General features: G+C 41.5%; 1 protein-coding gene across 4 annotated transcripts in view; it reads right to left on the bottom strand.

The window, feature by feature from the left end:
- Nucleotides 1–21428, bottom strand: part of FMR1 (fragile X messenger ribonucleoprotein 1) — a 52249-nt gene that overhangs the window by 21485 nt on the left and 9336 nt on the right. For all 4 annotated transcript variants that reach the window (XM_075941071.1, XM_075941072.1, XM_075941073.1 and 1 more), the window contains exons 2-9: nucleotides 15684–15736; nucleotides 12754–12847; nucleotides 10243–10314; nucleotides 9824–9972; nucleotides 6113–6206; nucleotides 5907–6023; nucleotides 837–1007; nucleotides 661–739 (exon numbers count right to left, since the gene is read on the bottom strand). In XM_075941071.1, the coding sequence (XP_075797186.1) occupies nucleotides 661–739; nucleotides 837–1007; nucleotides 5907–6023; nucleotides 6113–6206; nucleotides 9824–9972; nucleotides 10243–10314; nucleotides 12754–12847; nucleotides 15684–15736 (829 nt within the window). The remainder of the gene's footprint in view (nucleotides 1–660; nucleotides 740–836; nucleotides 1008–5906; nucleotides 6024–6112; nucleotides 6207–9823; nucleotides 9973–10242; nucleotides 10315–12753; nucleotides 12848–15683; nucleotides 15737–21428) is intronic.

Raw genomic sequence — 21428 nt, 5'->3', positions numbered from 1 at the left:
AAAGACATGAACTCATCTTGTTATCCACTGCTTAAAAACAACACGTAATCCTGTGGCACCCTAGAGAGTAATGATTATAATTTTTATTGTATATAAATATATATAGTATGAGCTGTTGTGTGCAAAACCCATGTCTTTTTTGTTAGTCTCTAAGGGTGCATTTACAATGCACCAATATTTTGAAATAACTAGCGTTATTAGCGACGAGGAGTCCTGTGGCACCTTATAGACTAACTGAAGTGTAGGAGCATAAGCTTTCGTGGGCAAAGACCCACTTCGTCAGATGACATGCATCTGACGAAGTGGGTCTTTGCCCACGAAAGCTTATGCTCCTACACTTCAGTTAGTCTATAAGGTGCCACAGGACTCCTCGTCGCTTTTGCAGATTCAGACTAACACGGCTACCCCTCTGATACTTAGCGTTATTAGGAATCAGTTCCTCACTCAAACACATTTTAATGAAAGTTTCTAAGATCCTACATGAAGCTGAAAAGTATTTTGTAACAAGAGTAACCAAAATCCACTCGCAAAACAAAAAAAACCCCACACATCTCCAAAATGGTAGGTTATTGTCCATATATTGATCTTAAAAGTTAAAACAAATTCTCAACTAATAATATTTCTCTACTATTTCAGAGCTAAACTCCGAAACTGACATACCTACTAAGTTTCTTGGGACTTGTATGACATCTTCAGCAAATTCGAGGTAACTTCTTGCCTTTTTCACTGCATCCTGATCCTAAGGAATAGAAAAAATAAAAAATAAAAGGAGTTAAGTGTTTTCCAAAAGCATCCTAGTTTATTAAGTTTTATCATTTATCTATCTGTAGGCTTACCTCTCCATAAATATGGAATGTGCAGGTATCTTCATCAAGATCAATAGCAGTAACACCAGGTACTTTTCTAGCTTGCTGAATATTGGCACCATGAGTGCCAATGGCCAGACCCATTAGGTCTTCACGTACAACAAATTGTTCATGAAATCGTGATGCAAGCTGCCTTGAGCTCTTAAAAAAAAAGTATTCCTAGTTAACTTTGCATTTTAATTTTACAGCAATTTACATTGATTTAGGTAACGACACATATATGTAGACTACTTCCTTATTTTTCACATCAGTTAATTTCTAAAGTGCAAGGAGAAACTGCCAAGCATGTACAATTAAAAAAAACCAGACAAACTGATAGACGCCTTCACCAAATTTTGAGCTAAGAAAGGTATGGATGGAAATCCCAAAGGTAAGGAGAAGAAAAATTACAGTTAAGTTTTCTCTCTCAACTCCCCCCTTCCCCCCCCAAAAAACCCCATGTTTTTAAATGTATGATAACCCTAAAGTAAGTCTTGATACCAGTACTATTAGAAGTTACATATATTTGAAGTTGCTTTCAAATGGTTTGAATCTATAAAATGTGTCACGCAGTGGCAGAAGTTGAAGCTTCATGTATCATTTTAGGGTGCAAGTAAGAAATCAAATAGAGAGGATGTTTTACAAGATAGCAAAGATGGAAGATCAACTACTCGTGTTGCAGAACCCCCCCCCAAACAAACATAAAAAGTAGCCCCATGAAAATATATGAAAAATAGTAATGGCTGAGTCACCAGCTTCATTATGATTATGACAAAAAGTTATATGGATATTGACCATCCACACAAAGACCAAAAATGAAGACTCAAGTTCTGTGTAAAATAATGCAAAACACACAAACTTGCAGAAGTAACAGGTTACTTGAACAAAAGTATGAGCCCGAAGGGTTTTGGTACAGTCACCACCCATAGCGCTTTCACAGATATAGAAAGTCAAAATTCGAGTAAAGATCTGGGTTGTGCAAAAAATAACTATTCTTACAATCATGTACCATTAACAAGATAAAATGTACATCCTGTCTCATCAGTAAGGATGTTAAATTGCGGTTATCTGGCTAATCGTGTAGTTAATACAATTTGTATTGACTGCAGGATTAGTCGATAAGAACCATTCTGCAAAGTCACAGCGGGGGGTAGCTCCCGGAGCTTCCTCAAGCCAGGACTGAGCAGTCTCAGCTCATGCCGGCTCCAGGAGCCACCCATGCTACAGCTCTGCATTTTAAATGTAGTAAGAACCGCCAGGGTCTTACTACATTTAAAATGCAGAGGCGCAGCATCTAGACCAGTGCGAGCCGAGATTGCTCCATCCTGGCTCGCACTGAGTCCAGCAACCCCTGGAGCAGCCCCGTGCATGGCCAGCCTGGGATGCCGCAAACAGGGGCTGCTTGGTGGCAGCAGCTTCTGTCCGTGGGGGGCCCCAACTCCCTGATAGAGCAGTCTCTGCCCGCAGCAAGCCTTGGCTTGCCAGGGCAACGAGGGAGGAAGGGGAGAAGAGGGAGAATCAACAGAGAGGTGGTACTGCAGAGAAGGTACTGGGGGGAGAGGAAGGCATTTAAGCCGGCTCCCCCCAACACTGTTTCCTGTTCCCCCTCTTTGCTGCCTCTCATACAGAGACAACAAGGGGGGAAAGCTAACAGTCGAGTATGCCACTTGACTACTCTCTAACATCCTTACTTAGCAGATCAGTATTAATGATTTTGTAGGCCAAATTGGGCCTTCAATTACACCTGTGCAGCACAAGTGTCTTCAGTTTAACTATTGTTACATTTTTGCATGTTCCATTAGTTTTAAAAAAAAACAACAATAAATGGTCTGGTAGCACTTTATAGACTAACAAAACATGTAGATAATATCTACATGTTTTGTTAGTCTACAAAGTGCTACCAGACCATTTGTTGTTTTTTTCTGTAACAGACTATCTTGGCTATCTCCCCTGAAGCTCCATTAGTTTTAAGTGCAGCTTTACAGGTGTAAATCTTCGCCTAAAATGATGTACAGATTTTTTTCCTTACTGGAGAATTTGAACAAGGAAAATCAACTTTTATATCTAAAGGGAAGTTTGCCAGACACGGAATCACAAACACTCACACTTGATTAGTAAACTGAGCAAATCTAGTTGAAATCAGTAAAATACAATAATCCTACTGAAATTTACAAATCTCCTTCCAGGGTTAGAACTATACTTTAAAAGATTATATTAGAAAGCACTGTTCTGCTCTGTGAATGGGGTAACAATACATTGAGTGTAATTATGGAGAAATCAATGGACTTAGAAAACAGTTCCATGAAAAAAGCATCCTTCTTACAAAAATCTTATTTTCAAGGAACAAAATACTGACTAACAATTATCTATTACAAAGACTTCTCATGCCTTATAAAAAAGATATAGATGTAATCAATATAAGAGCGAGCTTTGCTGAAGAATGACAGTGAGTGGTAGAATGCCCAAGTCTTGCATTACTGCAAGAGTAATTTAGGCACACACAAAGTGGACAAGGAAAACATTTTGAATAGTGAAATTATCACATTTAAGTGAACTGTTGTGAGTACTCAATTGCAATTATGATAAACTAAATTTAAAATTTCAACTAAGAACAGTAAACACAAGGCAGTGTCACAATAAGATCATGCAGAATTTATTTCAACCTTATGTAAAATTATACATTATCCATAAATTCCTGGCATAACAGAGAAAAAAAACTAACTGGTGACTGAAAACTACATAATTTTGCATTTTAGTTCTTTTGCTCTCTGATGACAGAACTAATCTCTCTCTCTCTCACACACCCCCCCCCAAACTTACTAGCCCATAAAAGTATATGTAGGAGAAAATGCAATTTGGAAAGAAAAATTCTCCCTTCATCATTTCTATTAAATTGTCGTTGCAATCTCTTAGGTTCACAGAATGAATCTAATTAGTATATGATGGATCTTTAGGACAAATATACATCACAATTTATCTTGAGTTACTGCCATGCTAATGGTATTGTACGTGATCAGTAGCAATCCACAAATAAAAACAAATTTCCGTGATAAAATGTTTTAAGTAAGCACTGCCAAGATACATTCTGGTCACTTTAAATCATTTAAGCCATTTTAAAAAATAAACTGTTGATAGATATTACAGCCAAGTTTTATCCCACTATTCATACTGGATTCTAGACTGTTTTCCTTCAGGATCCAAAAAACCTTTCATGGTTTCTTGTCAGGATCTGCTGAAATTCCCCAATCCTTTGAGGAATTGTTAAGAGTTTTAGAACTGAAGTAACAGCAAGAGCCCATGGCTGGTTTTCAGTAAAAGCTGAAGAATGATGATAGCCGGTGTGCAAGAAGAGGAGCGAAAATGAAGTTTAGTGAGGAGATATTTCTGCTTTGCACCCACACAGTTATTAGCTCTGGGGAAGTAGCACTGTGAGGAGGCTGTGTCCTGAAACACCACTTACCAAGGACCTCACATTTTGCGGGCATGGGACAAAGGAAAAGAATGGAGCAGTGGGACTGCTGGGGGAGGGAGGAGGAAATCAGCAAAGGTCAGTAGTACAATGGGAGTAAGTTGCTTCCCCCCCCCCCCCCCTTACTCATGGCTGGGTGCTAGGTGCTCTCAACAGGAACATTCACTTGTTAGTTGCCTCCCATGAGTTCTTAATTCCTACACTATATTTCACAAGTGTCAAATTTCTTTTCACTTTAAGCAAAAATGAGAAATTAAAAGCTCTGAAAATAAGCGTTCCAAAATAATAGAACAGAGGTGTCATTTGCCAATATGAAATTTTAAATAGTAATAATGATACAGGTTGAACCTCTCTAAGCCAGCACTCCTGGGCCCTCAGGGTGATGAGCCAGAGAATTTATCGAACTACAGAGATCAACGCTGTTGCAAGCAGGTCTTTTTATATTTTTATTTCACTGAGGTAAATAAAAGGAATAATGTTTGCAATGCTGCTTAATGACATATGGCTATGCCTAGCCAAGGCAGAACAATTTTACGGTATTGGCACAAGGAAACAGATAAAGAGTAAAATCCATACTTAGCGGCATTACCAACACTTACTCTACTTACTGGGCTCTTAGAAGACACTTAGGGGTAAATTAGAGCTAAATAACTGCATAGAATACTGAGCGACAGGACTGTCTGCTTTATGCAAATTTTGTGGGACCTCAGGAAACTTGGCCATACGCATTATAAGGGGACCTCCAGCTAACAAAAATCATGCCTAACCACAGGAGGTTGGACTAGAGAGATTCAACCTGTATTCAACAGTTATAGCTCTTGCTAATACAGCTCAAAACTCTTTACAAATACAGACATTATCTTTGGCTTACACTTAGGAAAGAAAGAAAAAGTTCATTCTATTTTGTCGAAATAAGTATTTGCTTGCCCGCTCTTTTTCCATGTACAAACACAAGTCAGCTTACTTCCATGCAACACATTCTTCAATAACAAGAATATAGTGTGTCTTATGTTTCTTGTGAATTGATTTGTGCATATAGTATATACTGATTATAAATACTATCCCCTTCAGTCTCCCAATAACATCAGTCTCACCACTTTCTCCATTTTCTTCTCCAGTTCATTGCTGTGCTTTCTTTTATGCCACACTGTAAAGTCCTTCATATTCCAGTGTTCCAAGCTTTTAATCCATAACATTTTAAAACCCCATGTGGAAATGTGTTTTTTCTATGAGGGCTATAAACACTAAACTATGGCAAAGTCATGTTACAGCCACTCCCATCTATAACTGAAAGCAAACATTCTAAAGTAACAAATCTCTGGATTCTCCAGCATAGTATTCTCAAAAATCTTAATATTTTAAAGGGTCCAATTCTGTGAAGCAATTACTCTCTTACTCCTGCTGACTCCACTGGGGCTGGATGCAAGATTAGACCCTTGAATTGTAAATTTCTCTGTCAGGGACTACACTTCTATCTGACTCTGGTATAAAACTTAAGAATACTGGAAGTAAAAACATCTTGCCAACTATATATGCACAAGTTTGCTTGGTACAGTATTCAGGTTATCTGATGGAGAAACAGAAAAACATACCTCTAGCTGTTTACTAGCTTCTTCATTCCTCATTATCAAAGATAACTTGGTGCGAAGACTTCGAAAGTGCATATCAATCAGCATATTTGCTCGCTTGGTTGTTACTTCATTGATGGACTACATTATTGATAAAAATTAAAACAGTTGATAAATCTAGTGTTCGGACAGACCCGAGTAATAGGTATAATTAGGGAAATAATACTTACCAAAATGATAAGATGATAGTTTTCAGAATCATATATTACAGAAAATGCTCCAACTGCCTTTTTGAAGTCTTTATGTGCAGACTCTTTGGCACACCTAAGAACAAAAATCTATTATATATTTTGAAGAGTGAGTTTGTTTGTTTGTAGATTTGTTTGTGCAAAATAAAGTCATACTTTGTGATTATCAACAGATACCAAGCTTTGCATAAACAATCCTGACATTTAAAGTAGATGAATGCACTACTTTTAATACCAGAATATGCTGGGCAAAAAGTTTAAATCTGTCTCTCAAAGTGGTCCATGGACCCACTCTGAGAAAGCTGCTACCAGGCCACTCTGGGTTGTTTACTTACTGGTTCCGCAGCCACAGAGCCTTGCGACTCCCATTGGCTGTGGGAGGCAGCATAACCTGGGCCGCTGTTTCCTGCTGCTCCCTTTGGAGCCAGTAACTAAATAAACCAGACCTGCTTGGCAGCAGTTCTCTCAGAATGGGTCCACAGACCACTTTCAGAAACACTGGTTTAAACAATTATTTTTGTTTTTCAGCGGAAAAAAGTCATGACTATTATGATTAGAGTTCATAAAATATATTTGCTAACAAAATTAAAATCAAGTCGCCTATTCAACTGCTATTTTAGCGTAAAAAATTCTTTACTGTTACAAATCACAAAATAATTCAAATTAGTTACAGAAAGAGCAATGGAAGCTTTATGAGTTTCTGATTCAAATTTACTATGCATGGTAATTATTTAATAAATTGAATAATGTTTGAAATTGAAATTTCTACTAACTTAAATCTGTTCTTTTACTTCCATTTTGCAAGCACAATAATAAAAAAAATTCTATTATACATATTTAATTGCTTGAATTGTATAATCTATGTAAAATGACTTTATCCAGTCAATGATAGGCCTCGCCTGCTAGTGCTACATATTTACAGAATGTTTATTTGATGCATTTGTAGACTCAATCATAAGGTTTATCGTCTATGAAACTATTAATGGTAAAATATTTTCTTTGTAGAACATAGAAAAATATAATTCTGCTGGCACAAGTAGATATGGGAACCACAATCAACATCTTTAAAAGAAAGATTTGAATAACAAGATAGTTCAAATCTGCTTTTCGAAAAATCTAAACTTAAATATACTACTTCTATAAAGGATGAAGACTTTTTTGGGGGAAGTGACAGCAGTTCTTCCTGACTCAAATACAGAAAATAGTAAAAGGATACATATTCTAGTGGTCTCTCCACACATGCTTGCTTATGTGGTTTATAAAGATACTAAGCAAGATTAAAAGATTAGTACTCCAAGTATCTTTTTGGTCTTCACAAATGTGGGTATGTACACAGTGAACTTGTTTAAAAGGACAATATACTTTTATTACGTGAACATTATTGGGAATTGAAGATATAAATAATAATTTAAAGAAAATTAAGGAACTATTATTTCTACTGGTCATAGAGAGAACATTGAATCCACTTCATTCACATATCCATAAAAGATTCCCACACGACTCATGACAACAATCACAAAATGTCATTAGAACCTTGAAATGTAGGTCATTATTTTCATCTTATGTAAAATATACTTTTCTTTTATGAATGTCAAATTTATGAATGTCAATTTTTTAGTTTTGTACATTTGTAGTTGAATTATACCAGGTTATATCCATAATATATCTGTATTTATGTGACAATAACCACACTTAATTTTGAACACCTTAGTACTTGGGAAGGGGAGTATAGTGTTTCCTAGATTCTTCTCCCTACCTATTGTACCGATATAAGCAAATCCTGAACTCTTCATCAAGAGATTCACAAAGGAGCCTCACACAAAATAATGGATGTGGTGGTGTTTTTTTTTTTTTTAACAATGGTTTTAATAGTGACATTTTCACCCATTTTTCCCATTACCAAGCTTTTCAGTCTTCAGAAAAATATTTACAAAACTATCTGAAGTGTATTAAGTACACTTATTCTGCATTTGATTTGTTACATTTTCAATTACACTTCTTAAAACAGAGAAGCTTCAAGTAATAAACTATTTCAACAGATGCACTCAGGTCAAAATGTCAAAAGTTTATGATTCATCAGAAACTGGAGATTAAATTATTTCCAAGTAATTTACTGCAGCTCATATATTGTTCCTGCACATAACATTCATCTAACACCGTTTTCGAAAAGAGAAATGATGAGCTTTTTAGAAAAAAAAAGCAGTTAAGATCTTATCTCTTTAAAAGACTCTGTTTAATCTTAAATACTTAAAAAAAAACCCCACAAACACACACAAACACTGAGTTGTCTTTTTTTAATGCATCTGTCAGACCTTAGGATTTAGGTTTCCATATTTTGCCTTCCACTGATGATATAACAAACTACAGCACAGTAAATGCATCCAGTTCTCTACTTAATATAAATGAATGCTAGGAGGTCACTGAGGGACTATGTAATATTCCACTTAACTTATAAAAAGAAGCTATTCTATTGCTTAAGAGCCCCTTCTCTAGTTCTGTTTTGGGCCATCTTCTCTTCTCTATATATTAAAAAAAACCCTCTTCCTATAGGATCACAGAGTGACATCACGTCACTCTGCATCCCGCCTGCCTCCTCTCTCTTCCCTGGTGCTCTGGGGTGGAGCCGGGCCTGCTGCACCGCACCCTTGGTCCAGCCCAACTCCTTTTCCCCTGGCAGCCAGGGGGGAGAGATCCAGCCCTACTGAGGCCTTGGCTCAGCCCAACCCCTCGGCAGCAGCAGGGAGAGAGCCAGGCCTGCTGTGACCTCAGCCCACCCCAACTCCCTGGAGGTTGGGGGAAAGGAGGTAGAGCTAGGCCTGGTGAAGCCTCTCCCACTCCTCCCCCGCTGTAGCTGGGAGGAGACAGCTGGGATGGTATGGTGTGGCCTAGGTCCTACCCGGCAGCTGGGGGGAAAGGTGGGTGAGGAGGGGACAGGCCAGGGCTGCTACCCTTTGGCATGACTGTCTCCGGCAGCCGTGGGGAGAGCTGGGGCTACCTACCCCCAGAGAGAGAGAGGTTGGGGAGTGTAGCGAGCAGGGGGCACAGCCCCCTAGTAAAACTATAAAGGGAACTCAAGAGTTTCAACCAAGGTTTTTCCAACTACATTCTCAAGAATTTTCAGGTAACTGATATGTATGTCTTCTAAAAGACTGTAATTTTCAAATAAAGATAAATTTTTGCTATTATTTATTACTATTTCATTATTTCATAAACACATTCATAATTAAAATAATTATATTTTTAATGGCAGAGTAAGTTTAGGTTATCTAGACACTTGTCCTACAACCTGCTTATTAAATTCAAAAGTATTTTCATGCAATTATCAAATCAAGTTAATAAGATGCGCTCAATTCTTACAAGATTTTTTTTTTTTATATTTATGTAAGTAAACAGTACAATCATGCAAGAAAAATCAGAACAAAATCTGTCTGGCTTCATATTATTGAAGATCATGAAAACCCAAAAGAAAAAAATTATTTCTGCAGGCTTTCAGTACTGCTTCAGGGATGATTTCCTGAAATAGGTCCAAACTATGACATTATTAATAATGTTTATATTTCTGCACATTCATTTGATAAATTTAAAAAAAATCTCATTACAACTATTAATGACAATTTTCAATTCCCTCGTCAGAGTTCTTAAATCTAGTAAAATTTCAAAATAAAGTATGCATACACACAGATTTATACTTACATTTGCCTTAAATCTTCTGGCACTTCCAGCTTGATCTTGTGAAAAGTATCTTTTGTTGCAGGTTTGTTGGGATTCACAGATCTTAAACGCTCAATTGTGACAATTTCATTGTATGTAGCATCACAGGCTGCATATTCTATTACATAAAACTGATATAAAAAATAATAAAATCATCCAAGCCACATGTTTAATGACAAGAGCAAGAACTGTGATATGACTGTATTGACCATTAATTGTGGAAATAAACTCAGCACTTCTTTAGTTTTAGGTAAAAAGACACTCAATCAAACTTTCTACTAATAGGATAGCCTAAATAGTTACTCGAGAATTTAAAAACAGAAAACTTAAAATCCAATGCCCAGACAGTTGCAAAGGAGAAATACAAGAAAATGAAAGTATGTGTGTATATACATTCCTACCTCACCCTTTATCATTCTCACTTTAGCCAGCCACCAGCAACATGGTTCTTTTTCATTTGCTCTGGAATAAACCTAAACAAAAATCATCATGTACAACACTGCAGGATGAGAACTGCATTATATTAATAAAGAAAGTTGCATAGAATTTGCATAAAGCACAAGTCATAACTGACTGATCTTACCACTAACAATGTACTGCTATGCAAGAGCTTTTTAAGCCAGCAAACTACGTAGCAAGGCTACTCAACTCACAGCCCATGGGCCGCCTGCAGCCCACATGTAGCCCTCAGGCATTTGTTTGCAGCTCACAGTGCAGTTTGGCTACGACTAGACTGGCATGATTTTCCGGAGATGCTTTTAACGGAAAAGTTTTCTGTTAAAAGCATTTTCGGAACAGAGCGTCTAGATTGGCACGGACGCTTTTCCGCAAAAGCACTTTTTGCGGAAAAGCGTCCATGGCCAATCTAGATCCGCTTTTCCGCAAAAAAGCCCCGATCGCCATTTTCGCGATTGGGGCTTTTTTGCAGAAAACAAATCTCAGCTGTCTACACTGGCCCTTTTGCACAAAAGTTTTACGCAAAAGGGACTTTTGCCCGAACGGGAGCAGCATAGTATTTCCGCAAAAAGCACTGATTTCTTACAGTAGGAAGTCAGTGCTTTTGTGGAAATTCAAGCGGCCAGTGTAGACAGCTGGCAAGTTTTTCCAGAAAAGTGGCTGATTTTCCGGAAAAACTGGCCAGTCTAGACACAGCCTTTAGGTTTATGCAGGGCTCAACACGTAGCCCGCATTTGGGAGCCAAAACAAAAAAGTAGTCAATATAATGATCTTCTGTTGATATGCATTTTAGTAGTTAAATTTCAGTATTGTCATTGCTCGTTAAAAGTGCTGTCATATTGGTGGAAATCGGGTAAATACTGCATTTTATTAATGTCAGCATAACTGACTTAAATATGTAGTCTTGCCTTAATCTTTGTATTTATGCCCATCAGTGTGAAAAGCTATTTGCATATATATTTGCATGTACATGCAACCACACTTAAGTTGCAGCCCTCAGCATGTACTGTGAGTATCATTGTGGCCCTCAGGGCTTCCAAAGTTGAGTAGCCTTGCTATATAGGATTCATAAAAATTGACAAAATGCCTAGTTCAAACACCATACAAAATATAAAATGATACCCTATATGTATCAACAATCAATACAGTCCTGAAGTACTCAAAAAAGCCTTATAGGTCAGCTAATATTTCATTTTCATCTATAACTCTTCTAATTACGTACAGGTACTGTCAGGATCATGCCAATGCACAATATTATAGAGACAGCAAATTAGCTAATAGTACTTTTCTCACAATTAATAAAGCTAGGTCTATTTTTGCCAGCATAGCAAGGTCAGTTAGAGATGTGATGATTTTATGGTATTTTTTTTTAAAAGCCCTAGTACAGACATAATTCTATAAGCAAAGAAGTGATTTTGCTGGCATAGTTTATTTTGCTTTCTGAATCAGAATAACCTGAATAGCCATACCAATTATGTAAATTTGTACAAAAATACTTCAATTGTGCAAAAGGTTCCAGTTTTCCCATAAACCCTTAAATGAATAATTCCGTTCCCCTTCAGCCATTTATCTGCATACCAGGGATGTAAAATCCTGTTTCATTAGTTAACTGGTTAAACTTTATGTTTAACTAGTTAACAGTCAGGAGGTCATGCCAGCTGGGACAGAGCAGCTCTCCTCTCCACTTCCAATGGGCCCTGGGGGGCTGGAGCAGCCCCCACCAGCTAACCATAACCATTAAGCCTACCTAGTAAGGGTGAGGCTTATGGTTAACCATTCACATCCCTACCGCTATCTCCCAGCTGTACGTCCATGATGGAACCCAAGAGCTGCCTCCAGGTCAATTAAGTATGTGCTTCCCAGCCCCACATCAAGCAATTCTGACTCTGTCCACCATACACTTATTTCTGCACTCTCTGCCCAAGTATCAAGTCTGCATTCCCAGTCAATCAACTGGGAAAGTGAAGACGACAGTTAAATCACAAGCATCACAAGATCTATAGGAAAGTCTGAAAACTCATCAAGTTGACAAGTTTATTATCAATGGGCAATAGGGGAATTTTTTAGTGCAAAGTTGCTTATTTCCCTTGAAGTTTTACATTTACCTGTCTATACTACAGTTTAAATAGTTCTGGTTAACATGATACAAGACCTTGCACACACTAAACCAATTACCTTTATCAATGAAAACATGAGAATCTAATCTACAGCACTGTTTGTAAGCCAATTGTTAACATTGCCATGGAGGTCAAGAAAACAATTGTGGCATGCAAATACTTCAGCTGTCAAAAGCTATGGTTTGCAATTGTTGAAAGAAGCTCTTAAATAAACTCAAGATAGATCTTCTATAACATCTGATATTTATAAGATGGCATAGTGTTGCAATTATGCCCAGTTACTTGGTTAGTATTCTTGCCCTGTCACTAAAAAGGTACTCTTTAAAACATAATACATACCTCTACTTCATCACTTTCGTTTATATCTTTATTATAGCCTGCAGGTGGTGGAAACCTCACATCATGGAATGGAATTTGTCTCTCTGGCTGCCAGCTGAAAACAAAAATACAGTGATAGACTGGCCCATGTACTTTCACTTTAAAAAAAAAAAAAAAAAAAAAAAAGATTGACCTGTAACGTTCACATCTTTACTTTTCATGCATTTTAACACAAACTTCATAAAATATAACAAAATCTACTTCAGAACTTTGGCAGAAAAAGGTTTTAAAATATCGTTAAGCATCTTAAAACCAATAGGAGTATAAAATTTGTATCAAGGACCTTCTTGAACTCCAGATGTAGCAGAAACACCTTTTGGTTTTCTTATCACAAAATTTCCACTCTATCCCCACATTTTGCTAAGAATACTGTCCAAAATCTACAAGTTCTGTTTTTATGTTAAACAAATTCTTCTGTTTTTCATTTTTAAAACATAACTAAAGTTTTTCTGAGTACAACATATCACGAACACTGATGATTTAAAGGTGTGGATATTGAAGATTTCATCAAGAAATATGTGCTGAATGCATCTTATAATCAGGCTAACATGGATATATTAGCCCAAAACCTTAAAGAAAAAGACAGCTTGAAAATCTAGCCTTTTTTTTTAAGTTAAGTTTCAGATTTTACATTTTCTCTGAATCTGACTTATTTGAGTTTATTACATACTTCTTTACCTTTAAATAATGTGTTTCTCTTTTCTGTTGCCATTTGAAAGAGCCAAACAAATAAGAGAGACAATAAAATTGATTACACAGGTTGCATAACAGTATCTGTATCTCCCTAAACCGGGACTGTCTGGTCTGGACCAGAGAGCCGAGGGGCAGGGAGGGCAGTGGTAGGTAGGGGGCACAGGCAATGGAGGGAGCACAGCACCAGAGGGCTCAGGCAGCATGGAGAATCCCATGATGTGGCTGGGAGCACTGAGACACGGGGAACTGGTGGCATAAGGAGCCCTGTGGCCAGCGCAGGGAGCTCCGGTGGTGCAGCTGGGAGCCCCGCAAGAGGGGCTCCGGCAGTGCAGAGTCCCACGACACAGCCAGAAGCCCTGTAGAAGGAAATCAAGCAGCATGGGGAGCTCCGGCAACGCAGCCAAGAGCCCCGCAGCAGAGGTTTAGGCAGTGCAGGGAGCCCCGCAGCGTGTCTAGGAGCCCTGCGACAGGTGACTCAAGCGGCGCAGCTAGGAGTCCCAGGGCTGACGAATTCAGCCAGAGCCAGCAGCACATCTGACTGAAGACTGTGGGGGCCAGTTGGGACCAGAAGCAGAGTTGGCAGGTGCCTGGAAGGCTGGTGACAGGCGACCTTCCCTGGTCCAGCAAATTCCTGTGCTTGTGACTGGCCAGGTCTCAAGGGTGCTGGACCACAGAGATACAACCCATACACTGAGGACTCGTCTAGACTACATTCCTCTGTCGAAAGAGGAATGTAAATGAGCCCGATCAAAAGTGCAAATGAAGCGCAGATTTAAATATCCCACGCTTCATTTGCGTCTAATCGCCAATCGTGGCTTGAGCCGGGTCTGGTAACTCAGATCTTGCTCCCCGCCCCCCCGGACAGGAGGTGCTACCATCCTATGCTGCTGCTTCCCATACAGAAGCAGCAGCATGGAGTGGCAGGGGTCTTCTTGAGAGTGGGGCCAAAGTGCACTGGCTGCCAGGTCCACCCTGGGGGACTATAGAATAGTCGAGTAACCAATAAGAACTCATGAGGTTACTCAACTATTCAATTAACTGATATTTAACATCCCGACTACAGAATACTGCAAAAAAAATTTCTTTTATATGCCTCTAAATGTGTACGTATGCTTAAAAAAATGAAAAGATGTGGGTAGCGCATATGGATTTCCAAGGATGTTGCTATGGACCTCAGTGTTGATGTGGCTACATTTTAAAAACAACTCAGAATAGCTGCTGTAATAATTTGATGAGTCTAACATTTCTATTGAGAGATACTGGTTGAAGCCATAGAACTGCTTTTGATCCATCCAAACATGACAGGTATCATTAGTAATATAACAATGTTTAACATTGCCTTTCACAAAACAAACTTGTTTATTATTACACCTTTCCTATGCAAAATTTTCAAGTAAAGTACTTTTTATTGTGAAGTGGAATAGTACGAGCATTCCAATTTTAAATGTTTTACAATTACTCACACTGAAAAAACATTTTTTATGTTTTACTAGGGGGCAGTGCCCCCTGCTCACTAACTTCACCAACACCCCTCTCGGGGTATAGGCAGCCCCAGCTCTATCCTGGCCACTGTGGAGGGCCAGGTTGAGGTATAGGAGCCTTGGCCTGCCCCGGCTCTCCCCACTCCGGCCACTAGGGGAGGAGGGACTGGGCCAAAGGGAGACTGGCCTGGCCCTCTCCCTCTGGTGACGACGGAGAGGAGAAGAAGGAGGGGGTGTGGCACCTGGCCCTCTTCCTCTGGCAGGGAGGGGGAAGGAGGCGCGACTCTGGCCTCCTGCCATCAAGGGGCAAAGCCGTGCGGCTCCCATGTCCTCCCCCCCGTGATACTGCATACATCCTGCGCATTCCAGTCCCCCTACCTCAGTTCCTGCAAGGCTCCGCGGCTCCCGCATGCCCCAACCACAGAGAGGCTGTGTGGCTTCTGCACCCCCATCTCCCCCCAGGGCTACTGCACATCCTCCTCCACCAGCTCCCCCTACTTGAGCCCCCATGACTCCTGCATATCCCCTCCCTCCACCTAAGCCCCCACAAGGCTATGCGGCTCCCTCATGCCCCCCAATCTCCTGAGAGAGAACACAGTTCCCAGGCACCCCCTTCTTCCCCGGATCCCGTGCACCCCCCTCAGCTTCTGCGTGCCCTCTCCCCCACCACCTGAGCTTTTGCTTTGTGAAAAACTATAACATCAGCAGCACACTTACTTGTTTTCAAATGCAACTGTTATCGAATCTTCATGAACATCCTTCACAATTGCCTGTGTGAAAAAATTAGTAGAATCAGACGTTTTAAAAATATTGCCATCTTAAAGCTTTTCTCCCCCATTGACACCACTGAAACTTAAAAACTAAATCCATTTCCAAATAATCTGGTTTCTCTAATTTTGCAATATTTTCCCTAAAAGATGGGAATATAGAGATAATATTGCTGACATATTTGTAAGCCGCTGGCTCATCAGCACCAACCAGTACAACGATATATTTATGCAATACTCAATTTGTACATGTCCTATTTTATTTTCACTACTTAAAGAAAATAGTGTGTGATATCAACAGAACAAGTAAATATTAAATGAGTTAAATACAGTCACTTAATGTGTTGTGTTAATAAGGTTTACTTAGAGTTCTACATTTCTAGTAATTCTGACACTAAGAACTATAGTGTAAATCAAAAATCCCAACAAGCTTTTATTTCCCACTCGCATATACCAGAACTCAGCGCTCTCAGCTCCCTCGCGAGCTCCTCTCTTCACCCCAAAACACGTTCCAGTAACACCTTCAAGACCCAATTATACCCAATTCACTCAAGCTTTAGACAGATTCCCTTCATTCCTATTGTCAGGCACTCATCAATTTCATTTCTAAATTAATTCAAGTGGGACAAACTACATCCTTCCCTCCATTTTTCTCCTGAAGTGCTGGTTCCAAAAATTTCTTATTCCTAAGTTTCTCCTTTGGGGTAAGAAGGATAAAGCTTTAGTGGGCCTACTGGACCGGTAACTGAACTGTGACTCAGGAAACCTGGATTTTATCCCGTTACACCCCTGGCTTGCTGGATGACCATGGGAAAATGTCTTTTATCATCTGTGCTTTGCAGTATTGCCATTTCCCCATCTGTAAAATTATGAAATTAATACTCATCACTTCTATAAATCATTTAAAGATGCACCAAGGTGTTATATGAAAGGTAAGCACTATTATTCATAGCCTTCAGATAATGGTGGTTATGTAGAAGGGTAGAAACTAAAGATATTGATTAGTCAGTTACCTGTCTCGAGTATTTGATACAATTTCTATTTACTACACAATTGGTTGATAAGGGAAGATGCTCTGTCCTGGTTCCTGCTGGTCCAGGGGCTGTCTGCATCTCTGTAGTTTAAATGAAGCAGAAGCTGGGTGTGAAGGCAGCCCGGCCCCTACTACATTTAAATTGCAGAGCTCCAGCAGGGTTAGGTCCCACACTGGCACGAGCTGGGACTGCTGCGGCTCAGCATTTTAAATGTAATAAGAACTGGGTGGCTCCTGTCTGTGGTGGCCCAGGCTGGCCACAGGCAGAGGCTGCTCTGACAGGCTACTCCACAGCAGCCTCCCTTACCCAGTGCAGCAGTACGAAGGTGGGGGGCAGGTGGCACCACGGAGATGGTGCTGGGTGGAACTGGCTTTTAAGCCAACTCCCCCCAGGATCAGTTCTTGTCCTCCCCACTGCTGCCTCTGATACAGAGGCAGCAAGGGCGGAGGGGGAGTGAATAGTCAACTCAACTATTCACTTACATCCCTAGTAGAAACTTTGAAATTTCTTCCACTAACTAAGAACCTTCAAAAAAACCTTGCAAGTGTCTAAAAATGAAATAAATATATAATTGTTAAACTACGATAATTGATGATGGTATTATGGGTTTTCTGCTTGCACTTGTCCATCTAACAAGTTGATTCCTGTGTGATTTAGGAGGCTAGATGGGGAAGAGGGACACGAACAAAATGAATTATTCTAGTTTGTTCTACTAAAAAGTGATGGAATTTTTTGCACATCAACCAGTGACAGTATTAAAGATTATTTATACCAAATATTATATGGAACATTTAACCTTCCCCCACTTTTGAGACTTCTACTTAAACAAGAGGGCACTTTTATAATTCAGATTCCATAATAACTTCACTTTTCTTGCAAAATTTCTCTTTTAAAAATACTCCCAAGTATTTTCTGATGTAAAGAAGCACCTAAGTATGAAACCAGCATCACGAGAGACTACAGTTAAAAATGAAGCATAATGGGTATAAATGAGTACAACTGTCATTCTTCTAGCTTGATAACCTGCTATTAACTAATAATCTCTTGAGCTGAGGTCAAAGCAAAGTGAAAAAGAGTAAGACCACTGTCAGAGTCTCTGCAACCTGTTCCACAGCATTTCTCATCCTTTAAAGCACTCAAGAACATTAAAGGAAGCATTAAAGTTAATTATATTGAAGTACCTGCAAAAAGGACACACATAGATTTTAAAATTTGGCCATATCACTTACAAAGCCTTCCTTTCCATACACAGCAAAAATACAGTTAATATTTTTCTCTGGTATGATGTAAAACAAATGTAACATTACAGTTCACAACCAATGGCAGCAACAGGGGGAGATGACAGCGTCTGAGTAGCCGGGTACAGGAGCCAGTTAAACAAACCCCATCCCTCTCAGACCCAGACTCTACAGCCCAATTGCCCTCACAGACATCCCCTCCCACTGAGATCTCCCACACTGTTCTTGCACTCCCTCCTCTCCAGACGTTGCATCTCACCTGCACCCCACCTCGTGCCCATTCATACACCCTCAGCCCACTTCAGCATTCCACCTCTCACCCAAACCCTGCACCTCCATCTAGGGATGTAAAATTTAGTTTAATCAACTAATTGACAGATTTCTGGCCTGGAAGTTAACCTTGCTGTGGTTCTGCCTTTTAAATGTATTAAGAACCAATACATTAAAAATGTATTAAGAACTAATACATTAAAAAGACAAAAGCACAGCAGGAGGGACCCAGCATGAGCTGGGACAGCTGCTCCCTGGCTCGCACAGGGCCCCCCCGCTGCGCACCACTTTTAAATACTTTTAAATGTATTTATTAGGATTGTGCACAGCGGGGGCAACCCAGCGCAAGCCAGGAATCGGTTGTCTAGGCTGGCACTGGATCCACTCCACTGCACTTCTGATTTTTAAATGTCTGATTTTAAAAAGCAGAGGCACAGCTTCTGGGACTGGACACAAGCCGGGAATCAACTGATTCCCAGCTCCTGCTATCACCCTACCTACCCCCCACCACAGAAATGGTGCTGGGGGGAACCGGCTTTTATGCCGGCCCACTCCCCCCCCCCCCAGCACCAACTCCTGCTCCACACCTTGCTGCCTCTGATAAAGGTGGCAGGGGAAGCGACTAGTTGAGGGACAAGTTGACTATCTGATAAGCTTTTGCTTATCAGATAATCAATAAGTCATTTACATCCTTACCTCCATCCCTCTCCCTGGCAACCCCTTCACACACACTGAATCCCTCATTTGGCCCCACCACAGAGCCTAATATTTTGTGGGCCGTTCTACTAGCCTGGGTATGGATGTAATAATATAGTCAATTAACCGATAAGCAAAAGCTTACAGGTTAATGCTATAGACCAGTGGTCTCCAACCTTTTTACACCCAAGATCACTTCTTAAATGTCAGGACAAGCCAAGATCTACCCCATACCTTCCTTGTGGCCCCTCACTCTCTGTTCCCCTTCTCTCCATCACTTGCTATCCTCAGCCCTTATACACTCTCAGGGTATGGCTACACTGCTGCTTTTATTTGCTCCTTCTGTTGGAAGAAATTTTTCCGACATTTGGCCTGTCTAGAGTGGGCCAAATGTCAGAAAACCCCCTTCTTTTGGAAGCCCTTTTATTCCTTGTGGAACGAGGAATACAGGAGCTGCCAAAAGAGCATGTTTGCTGGAAAAACTCCTGCAGTCTAGCCTCATTGTGTTGAGACAGGAGGTGCGGGCTCTGGGGTGGGAATGAGGGATTTAGGTGTGGGAAAGGGTGAGAGGTGCTAGCTCTGGGAGGGAATCTGGATGCAGGAGGATATGGAGAAGAGGATGCTGGCTCAGCGAGGGGGCTCCAGGCTGGGGAGTGTTGGGCTCAGGTGGAGGGTTGGAGTGCTGAGCAAGCTACAGGCTTGTGGATGTGAGGGTGCAGGAGTTTGGTTTGGGATATGTGAGGGACTCAGGGCAGGGAGGTTGGGAGTATGATGGGCTCAGGACACAGATTTGCAATGTGTGAATGATGCAAGTGTGTTGTGGCAGAAGACTGAGGATGTGGGGATGCAGGAGTTTGGGGATGAGAGAGGCTCAGGACAGGGTTCCAGTATATGGTAGGCTCAGATTTGGGGTCGGAGTGAGGGGTACAGGAATGTTATGATGCTGAAGCCAGATGAAAGCTTGGCCCCAATTGGGGGCTTGTTGGCCAGGCTTCATTTTTAAATTAAATATTATGTCAAACACAAAATATTTCTGCATTGTCTGTATTTATGAGAGGGGAGGGGAACCTGTTTTGAGTCAGGGGACACTGATCCACAGAAAAGTCAGTCGGGGCCACATAAGTGAGATACAAAAACACAACTCCTCCAAAACCCTCAAGCCTCACTAATGTGGCCCCAACTATGCTGGTGGTGGTAGGGGGACAGAGTACTTATGGGTGCTGGGGCAGGGGACAGGGTACAAGGGCAGGAGCCTGGTGCAGGAGACAGGGTTCCAGAGCAGGGGGCCAATGGGTGCTGGGGCAGGGTACTTGTGGGGGTCTGGGCAGGGAGAGGGGACAGGGACTGGTACCTGGGGATCCTGCAGCTGTGCGCCAAGGCCCAGGAAATGCGCGGGCTGCTCCCCCGTCCCCCATACAGCAGCGCGGTATCTGAAATGCTGGCCATCGCATGCCTGATGCCTTCCAGCGCAAGGGGGGAGAGGGGAAGTCCCGGACCGTGTCAGCTGGAGCCGGTGTGCTGGAGACTTTATTCCCCTGCTGCCTTCCTGCGCCCGGAGGGGGGGGGGGGGGGGGGAAGAGGGGATGTCCCGGACTGCACCAGCCCCAACCGCTTGGGCAGCACACGTCTTGCTCCTCCACTCCCCACAACAGCACGCGTTGCCCGAACAGCTGGAGCCGACACAGTCCCAGACTCCCACCCTCTTCCCCACGTGCAGGAAGGCGGCAAGAGAACAAAGTCCCCAGTGCGCGACAGACCGGCGTTTTAGGTACCGTGCCAGCTGTTTGAGGGGGGAGGGGAGAACAACCTACGCACTTCCAGGACCTGGTGCGTAGAGGCAGAACTCCCTCCCCCCCCCACCCCGCTGGAAGCCCACGCTACTTATGTTGTCCCTGGAGGTAGCATCAGCGCGGCATTCATCTAGGGGGTGGAGAGCAGTGAGGGGGGCCCCCGAAAGCCTCCTGATAGACTGGTCGGGCCCCCAGGATCGACCAGTCGATCACGATCGATGGGTTGGTGATCACGGCTATAGACTACACGCATTCCCCCTCCCAACTCCTTGCCAGTAAATTCTTAGCAGGCTGGCCAGCATCCCAGCTTGCACTGGATCCTGGACATACCCCTGCTGTGGCTCTGCATTTAAAGTATATTGGGAGCCAGGCAGGCAGCCCAGTTCAGTTCCAGGTCATGCCAGGTCCAGGAGTTCAGATCCACCCCTCCCAGACAGGGGCCGCTTAGGAACTGTAGAATAGTCGACTAACCGATTCATGAGGTTAATCAACTATTCAATTAACTGATATTTAACATTCCTAGCCTTGAGACCACAGAGGAATTAATCTGGACCATGGGAAGTCCTGAAGCTCTGTCTTCCCTAGCCTCTCTTCCCCCCCGCGAGGCTGGAACACAAGGGGAGTGAGGTGTCTCAGTCATGGGCCATATCAGTGAGGGTTGGGTTTT

The sequence above is a fragment of the Pelodiscus sinensis genome, chromosome 13 (genome assembly GCF_049634645.1).
Source record: "Pelodiscus sinensis isolate JC-2024 chromosome 13, ASM4963464v1, whole genome shotgun sequence".
Classification (NCBI taxonomy): domain Eukaryota; kingdom Metazoa; phylum Chordata; order Testudines; family Trionychidae; genus Pelodiscus; species Pelodiscus sinensis.
This window is presented reverse-complemented; position numbering and strand designations above follow the sequence as displayed.